Source organism: Ornithodoros turicata, chromosome 4, assembly GCF_037126465.1.
Source record: "Ornithodoros turicata isolate Travis chromosome 4, ASM3712646v1, whole genome shotgun sequence".
In the NCBI taxonomy this organism is placed as follows: Eukaryota; Metazoa; Arthropoda; class Arachnida; order Ixodida; family Argasidae; genus Ornithodoros; species Ornithodoros turicata.
Window position 1 is genome coordinate 35177208 of NC_088204.1, and position 9327 is coordinate 35186534.

Here is a 9327-nt window from a genome sequence, read left to right on the forward strand (position 1 = left end):
GGGGACGACGTGTTATGTGGCGAGCAGCTGCCCAAGTAAAACAACAGCAAATACATTGAAGAAGTAGGCGAATATACAGTAAACAGTGACAGCTTTAGCAAAGGCGTGCTACAAACATGGACGACACAGACATATTCCACAGGACACCCGGTAAACCCACACCTCTGGTAGTTCCATTGCAGAGGGATGCGCAGATTAGAGTTTAACATAATCACGTTAAGATAATCATATAGATGGTCACAGTACGACACCGTCAATGCCCGTAACTGAACATATCTAACAAGAGGAAGTTGGGCCACAAAACCAACGACTGGAAAGGTATAGCGGACAACAGAAATCTCCTGTTTTTTTACTTTTTTACTTTTCGTGGTGACTATTTACCGCGGGTGAAGTGATGAAGTAGGGTTGTGGCGTACACGAGCACCATCAGATAAAATCCGGTACCACACGAAGCGAAGCGCTTTAGAAGGAGCGAAGGGCTTGCTTCGGCACTGCAGACGAATGATAGGGTCGGCTTCGCCCTTTTCTCTTGCAATAAAGTTTCCTGAATTTTACTTAATTTCCTGGTGCCGACCTCCCGAATTTGTGCCTAAGTGACCTCCCAACACTATTTCGCAGTATGGTGAGTGCAGCATGAACGCAAGCAAAGCATCTATGCCGGTACCGCTTTGGATGGTCTTTGGTGTCCTTCCCTACCATGTTGTCGATATCGACTCTCATGGATACTTCTGCAAGTGAGTTCAGCGACAGATAAGTGGAAGGCAGCTAGGTCTGCTTCGCTTGCTTGATGCGACAACGATTCAAGAAGGACCAATACTGCGTTTTTCCACTACCCACTCGATGACAGGCAAGTCACTTCCTATTCCATTCTGCCGCTTAGCATGGCATAGCACCACACCTGTGGCATATACGCAGCATTCTGGCAGGTAGAATTTTTTTATTTTCACGTTGCTGAGCCCTGTCTTTCTTGTTCAGGTATAAGCTCTCAACGAACATATGTGCTTCAGAAAAGCATCTGCGTGAATACAGTAGAATGGATAAGCCACTCAGAGTGGTTGGAGCATCATCTTTCGGCATACCAGCTGCACAAGTTCCTTTGTGACGGGTCAACTAGACGCCTACACAAGCAGCAAGGAGATATGAACATGTTCTCTCTCATGCCGTATCTCTGAATGTGTGTGCCTGTGCAGCCAATATACGGTTGTTCAACTGTGAAATCTTCCACGTGAGACGTCAGCTATCAGTGAATGCAAAGTTGCTTCGGCATATCACTCGAACATTAGAAACAATGTTCAGATTATGTTCGTGTTTTGCACAGCTGTAGCAGACTGCAGTTTGTGATTTGGAAAAACCTGTCAAAAAAAAATAAAATAAAAATAAGGCACTTTTTGTACGCTTCCGCATTTTATTTATTTCACTCGACGCGAACGCAAATCCACAACCATCCAGAACCGCCAAAGCGAGAGAGAGGGAGACACCGGATGAGAAAGGGAAAGCAGCGCCAGCGTCACAGGTCACCCAGGGAGCAAAAAAAGAAAAAGAAAAAGCAATGGAGAAAGCTACTCAACCCTCATCCAACGGTTGGCCCAACGCTAGAGGTCACGTGAGTTTTCCCGACAATAAAAATATACTACACGTTCATCCCCCTGTTTTTGGTTCATAGACTGTTGCGATCCCGTTGAAGGCTTCTGAGGGATGTTTGGCATTGACGATTCCGAGGGACTGCTTATGTCCTTCAGCAAGATGGGCGTAGCACCCGTTTTTCTTTTTTGCGGCGATGCAGTGTTGTTTTTGTAATTCTATGCAACGTGGGTTAATGAGATCTGCGGAAATGAAAAAGCAAAAAGAAGAGAGAAATAATATTAGCGGTGGATATTCAACCAGACGATTTAATACGCGTATTACTGTATTACTCGGACTCCCCTTTGGCGTTGTCACAGAAATATTGACAATATTGGCGCAAAATGGGCTTGCCACTGTGGGCATCTCATATTGGTCCAATATGGAGCCTGGTTGCACTCCCCATATTGGTCCAATCTTGGCAACCCATATGGGTCCAATAACTGACCAATATTTTCGGGCTTCGTAGGCAGTTGGTAGGATGGTCCCAGTGTCATACAGCACTGGCATTGAAAATACCTTATGGCTAGAGCTGAGCGCGGGTATACCCGCGGGTACCCGCAGTTACTCGCACATCGTCACGATTTGCGGGTAGGAATTCGCCATCGCTGCGCGTAAAATGCGGGTGCACCCACAATGAGAACGCAGGTAATGCATTACCTGCACTCCATGGCCAACAAAGTGTTCCTTCTCTGTCACACCCGAGCTCAGCAGTGCCCTATGTTGTTGGCCTTATAAATCGATGTGCCAGACTGCAGCAGGCAAGTGCTGGCTGTTGAGTTCGATTATTAATGCAGAGTCCAGACTTGTGCCCGTTACTCGAAAAACGTAACTGATTACCGTTAGCGTTACTTCTACGGAAAAAGTAATTGATTACCGTTACCAATTACTCGACTCCAAATGTAATCGAGTAACGAGTAGAAAACTAACGCGTTACTCCGGTCGTTACTCTGCATTCAAGCAAATTATACCCTTCTTTGTGTGCCTCAGAAAAAAAAAAAGGGGGGGGGGTTAACAGCGGAACAGCTGAAATAACACGAAAAACAAAAACGCGTAGGACAAGTAGATCTGTACATCTCCTGTATATTTATCGCCCGGGAAGACGTTGACCCGATTGTAGAAGAGCACTGCATGGAACTTCCCCATGACTCACTAAACCTCCAAAGCTTGGGGTACCACCACACTGGTGTAGGAAGAGATTAGGGAGAGAGACCCTGAAATTCCAGAACGTTATTACAATCACCTCCGCTTGCTAGAACAGCCCAACAAAGGCTGACGGCAGGAGGGGCGTGACTTGGGGCAGAACATCTGAAAGATAAGTTAATATCCACAGGAAAAGTTATCAATTACTGAGAGATCTATTACTCAGAGACGTAATTGATTACTCCAAAACTTACTTTGACAGTAAAGTAACTGATTACTGGAAAAATTACTCAAGAAGCAATTGATTACAAGTAGCGCAATTACTAGTAACGCGTTACGCACAAGTCTCATGCAGACATATATGACTCCTTATTGAATTGCAGTTTTATTGGCATACGATTCAAGGCGTCCGAGACACGTAGCCACCACTCAGAATTTCCATTGCTTTAAAATCGAAACAGCGCAAAAGTGGACTAAGGGACGAGTGGACGTTCAATAAGGAACAGAAGGGACGCATCCATTGATTTGGGGTAAGACTGGTGTATCGTGCCCGCATCGTCATCTTCATCACCCAGAGGGTGAACAAGAAGACGGGGGTTCGAGCTGGCGGCCGAGCGCGTGTATACCGCCCACTTCCCCTGCGGGTCCCAATGCGGGTATACATACAGCACTGCGGGTGCAGATTAAATTCTTGTGGGTACCGATGCGGGTGCGGGTGATACATGCGCGGACACTGTGCGGGTGAGAGTCCAACTTTGCTTACCCGCACTCACCTCTACTTATGGCGATGTGTTCATTATAGAGACATCAATGTGATAGGTGAGAAATTGTGCCTTACATTGCCATACATGAGAAATGGTAAATTGCGAAGAAAACCACTGCGTCCACACATTAGTTGCAGACAACTGCTGATCAGAGAGCTTAGCGGCATTGACGCGTTCGTTCTCTGTTACATTGATCTACCTATACGTAGGAAGACAAATAGTGGAAAGCAATATTCTTGCTTATGGGTGTTACGCATTTCCATCGTATGTATTTTGAGGGGTTAAACCTTATCATTACAGGTTCTACTATCGCATGATGTCCGAATGGAGGGAGAGGCATGCGTCGTTTTTCATGTCGGGAACGGAACACCTGGAGCGTCCAAATCGCGAACAACACATTGCAGCATGAACTATACGCATAATTTTGTTACGTTGTCGGAGGCATCTCCATAAGATTGCAATGTCTTCTTCAGCACTGAAAAAATGTCCCTTATGTATTTTAGGATATGCTTCGTACATTATATGGCAAATTAAAGGTGTTCAATCTCTACCCAGCACTGGTTCATTCTGCATTAGGCATTAAACGAGGCACCCCTTCAACTATATTCTGGTGCCTCGATTCTTCCAGGGCCGCATTTGTGTGTCCCAGCATACGCAGTGTCAGCTGCGCTGCAGCTGACCTGTCAGGTAAGAACGTATCTTTACTCTTACTAGTCAGTCTTTTGTCTATGAACAACTGGGTCGCTACGTTACGAAAATATCCAGTTCAATTCAACCTAGAAGCCGACGGGAGGTAATGCTGCAGCAGGTAATGTCAAATAAGAACAATACTCGCTCAATGGCACATCAAAATTAAAGGCGTGCCGCCTAGTGAACAAAAAGCTGAGGTGCCCTTGCCATCCAAACCTGGCAACGCACTCGACAAACCGGTGTTGGAACAACATGACGCCGCTTACAGCATAGCAGTTTCCCAATAAAATGGATATTATGCAGTTCAATCACGCAAGAAGATACGTGCTGTTGTTGTATTGGATGAATGTAGGAAAAAGCAAATAACGAGCCATCTTGGGAATCAACAAAGGCGCATATTTTCTTCAACGAAAACGTGTGTCCTGCATTAAAACAGGTGGGTGATTCCACCTCAACTCAGGCAGGGTGGTCCGGACACCATCACCGATTTCCCTTGAAAAAATATACGTTGTACCACAACACGCATACACACACGAGCAACAAATATTTTGTCCCTATGTTTTGTGGTCCGCCCGAAAAAAAATCCCAAAGAAATTGACTCGGCGACGGAGCTTTCTGACGGAACGACTTTGACATTTTATTCCTCGCCATCGGACGGTCCCAAACTATAGATTTTTTTTGCACAATATGTCAGGTACAACGGTATTTACGGTAAAGGTATTTACGCTGTACTCCTGCTATATGCGCCATCGAGATGTATGAGGTACCGCTGTGTAGATCGAAGCATGCTCTTTAAATTGTTGTTTATTTGTTTGCTGTTTGTTGTTAGTTGTTGTTTATTGTTGTTATTGTTTGTTAAATTTACATCTCTGTACCTTGCCCACTCTCGTCAAGACGGTGTAGAGTACAGCTATGTTTTCAAAAACGGGGTTTTTTGGACTCTCGTTTCTCAAAAACCCCAACTCCGATTTCCTTCATATTTGGTAGCTATATAACCCAGGCTACGACCTACATGTGTTCGCAAAACGGAAGGTTCCCTCGAAATGGCCCGCAACAAACGTCGAGTGCGGAGCACACGATGTACACCGCGACCGGGAGAACCACGCCAGATAGTTAACAGGATTATTGGCGTCTGCTACTGCCGACGTCTCCGGCTTTGAATGACAGAGCTCAGGATGCAGACCTACCGCAAATCCCATCCTAGCAATATATTTTGAGTCTATTCTGACTCGTCTTTCCCATAGTCGGATCTCAATGCCATTCAAGTGAAGTTCAGCGACGTTCTGAGGCGTTCTGAGGTTCTTCTGGCTTGTGTTTTCGATATGAACTCCAAGTACAGTATGGATCGCGTGTAACTGTGCTGGCTGTGCGGTGCTATGGTATCCATCTTAAACACAAAAAAATCAAAAGAACGACGCATCGGGCCTCAAAGAAGGAAGAATGGAAGGCAGCGCCGAACCACTGTTGAAATTCACTCTTTCCACATGTGGACGAAAAATGTGAAAGGAGATGGACGCGCCACTGTCAAGATGTCCAGTGTTTCCAAGGAACAACAAGAGAACCTCCTGAAAAGAAACATTAACGGCGGCGTCCAGCCAGGTTATACCTTACACGCTTCGTGATCTGTATAATCGTTTTTCTGAGTTTTTTTATATAAATAAACCATATCTTGACGACTAGATGCTTAAAAAGTGTACAGTTCTGTTTTATTGCGCGCGATTATTACACTTTGATGGTATCACGGTTCAAGGCATCATTCTGCCCGGCATTCCCAACTTGTTTCTGATAACAAAAGCGTAGTTCTTTCGATATTTTGGGCTTGAGATGGCTACCATAGCACCGCACAGTCAGCACAGTACACGCAATTCATACTGTACTTGGAATTTATGTCTGAAACACAAGCCATCGACTCAGAACGTCGCTGAACTTCACGTGAACGGCATTGAGATTCGACCATAGGCGCCGACTGCGGGGGGGGGGGGGGGGGGGGGCACCATCAGCTGGTGCGGAGAGTAGAGGAATTTATATGTTTGTGTAGGTGGAGCAAGTACTTTGTGCGGGTCATCAAGTCTTGGCAGTAACTTTTTAGGGGATTGACAGTAAGTGGGGCGGGGAGGAGGGTGACCGTAATATAATTTATGAAAGAATGCCAGGCCTGATACCTTTCATCTGGTAGTCAAAGGAGTAAGAAATAGTTGGGCTTTAATGACTGAGACGCTGGAAAAAGGATGATAATCACTAGCAACACACCGTGTGGTTCTGTACAAATTGTACTTTGTCGATTAAGAGATGTTGGGATGGGTTCCAGATTGCAGAGGCATATTCCAGTTCTGTTGGACATGGCAGTTCATGTTCTGAGCCTGGAACACATAGGAAAGACAAATAGATACAAAGCACCAAGTGCCTAAGAAATGAATGATGAAAGAAAGCAGTCACTGGAAAGGTTAGCCAGTAGTAGGATTTGAACCACATCTTCTGTATTACCGATCCACGGCCCTTACGAATTGAGCTAAGCTAACACGCCTCTCCAGTGACTTTCAAGGGTGCGGATGTACCCTAGGTTTATGGGCAGGAGAACATTAGTTACTGTTATTATGCAGGCATAGCTCTCTGTCCAGTATGATCACCGCAGAGCACATTTGCAGGAACTCACAGGCACAAAACTTGCATAATAAATATGTAATAGCCTCAAACAGCTATTATATGTAATAACTAGGACATGGAACTCCAATAGGCTAGTTCCATCTCAAATCGAACAATCCGGTACACTTGATGTCCCGAATGAACGGGAAAAAAATATATGTTGAAGCCGTCGGTGAGTTAGGAGAAATAAACGCTTTCGGAATTCTCTGCGCTGCGCGGTTCGGGAAATAGGAGAGGAGCAAAAAACTGCCTCTCAGAAGACGATGTCGTCGCGTGCAGGTTTGAGCGTTCCCTACTAGGCTATTTATTGTCGCATTGTAATAATTTCTTGATCTGGCTTTAGACCACCTAGGGCACAATAGGCTCCTGGATTGGCAGTGCTGTGTCGGTTTTTGTTTGTCTGCAAAAAAATATCGAAGTTGACTCAAAGCGCCGAAAAGCACCATATTCACTGCAACTGTGCGGGCGACGTAAAAAATGGATAAGATTGAGCTTGATGCCATTTAATTTGTCATTCATGGTGCTATCGAATTATATATAATTTGTTACTCTACTCTGTCAGGAACGTGCACTCTAAATCGTTTCACACCTTTAAAGGTGTAAAATAGGTGTATTAACAAAGATCACACCCCTTTCACACCCTACAACTTTGTTTTGGAAGTTCCTGAGGGTGTAACAACGGTGTACTACACCCTCAGGTGAAATATGGTGATAGTGTGTCGCCTGGGTGTAGAAAGGGAGTATGTTTGTTTTCCTTCACATGAACAAAAGTAAATATATACAACAACAGGAAACAGGAAGTTACATTACAAAAGTGCATGGCCTGGATTTACAACACGTCTACCATCTGGTAATGCATGCAGATTTAGAAGATCTGTTGAGACATTGCTTAAATTTCTTAAAACACGTTGCTCCTCATTGCAAGACAGAACAAATACATGATAGTGCTCATCATACTCAACTGTAGTTAATGTTTGTATGAGAAAAATGGTATCAGAGTTAATAACATGTATGCCTGCAATCTCAATGAACACGGGAAGATGGGAATGAAGATTCACGACAACAACACGTAGCCAACAGCAAATGTGTTATCATATCAACTGCACTTTTCACATAGAATATAGATTCTGAGTGAATATCACGGTCATGAATGTAACTCTGAATTGCTTCTGGGGCATGTCGAAGTAGTATCTCCTTGGAACCATCAGTAGATGTGGCATTTCTGATGAAGGGCTGCGACCACACATACATTTGATAAAATTGATGTCTTCTTGCTAATGAAACGGTTATGTTCTTAAAATGTCGAGTTTTTCTAGCAACATCTTTAAAATGCTGGTGTTTCCCTTCGAAACGCGTACAACCATACAGATAGGAAAGGACCAGACATCCTGATGAGTCGCGGATAATGAACAACGTAATGCATTTTACAGGGGTTAGATATTTGTGGGTACAGCACTGCAAAGTCTTGAAGAAACGAATAAATGCAGCGTTCTAAGTAATGAACATGCATATGAAGGAGGTGCCTGCTCATGGAAGGTCTACAGTTTCACGAAAAGCTATATACAGCTGCCATGCTTCATTGCCATGCACAGCTGCCACGCCATACATGATTGTCTGTATATCGGCTGTGCATGTTTACACACATATTTAATCACCTTGATGTGCATACATATATGGACCTCAATGTGATTATACGCAATATGCTGGTAATTGTGAATACCCAGTTACCAGCATATTGCCACAAACCCAGCAGTTTTATTCGGCGTTGCACCCTTTACACCCCAATTGCCATGAGGGTGTTAAAATACACCTTAAAAGGTGTGCGCCATTAACATTTTGATTTACACCCTTTAAGGTGGAAAACGATTTAGAGTGTGAGCGATACCTCTTTAAAGGAGCAGTCTAGAGGCCCACAACTTTTTTTCTGTTTTTGGTCAGTATGGAATGTTAGGCGGCCGAAAACAGTTTTCCCACAATTAGTGCAACCGTAGCTAAATTGGGACGCCTGCAATAGCTCCCCGAACCTCTCGCGCGCGAAACACCCTCCTTCCCCTTCACGATAGGCACGTGATGAGCGCCACCACACACGTCACTATGTGACGCAAGTGGTGAGGACGCTCCTCATTGGACTTGGGATCACATGATCGAGGGGAGCAACATCGCCCAGGCCGGAGCGTCTGCTACCGCTTCGGAGACGCCATGCGTTCTCCGGCTTCGTAATGTCCGAAACGGAGGGTTTGAAGGCTGTCCACGTCACAACCACGATTTTTTGGGACCGCAGGCACCACGGGAAGAACGAGTGGTGCAGCCCGAAATTAACTGCGTTTGTACAGCAAAAACCCCGTGCTTCTCGACAGTGTGCAGCCTGTCCGACAGTTTTCACCGCGCAGTTGGTTCAGTGGCTAACAGATGGCGCCACAATACCGCTTCCACAATACCGCTTCGCAATAGCTTTCTGCTGCTGTGA

The 9327-nt window shown here is 45.0% G+C and overlaps 1 protein-coding gene across 1 annotated transcript in view; it reads left to right on the forward strand.

Moving 5' to 3' along the window:
* The window catches only part of LOC135392974 (E3 ubiquitin-protein ligase MARCHF3-like), a 46732-nt gene extending 42655 nt beyond the window's left edge, over nucleotides 1-4077 (forward strand). Inside the window, exon 4 of the mRNA XM_064623592.1 lies at nucleotides 3828-4077. Coding sequence (XP_064479662.1) covers nucleotides 3828-3936 — 109 coding nt within the window. The 3' untranslated portion in view covers nucleotides 3937-4077. The remainder of the gene's footprint in view (nucleotides 1-3827) is intronic.
* Nucleotides 4078-9327: the final 5250 nt, after the last annotated feature.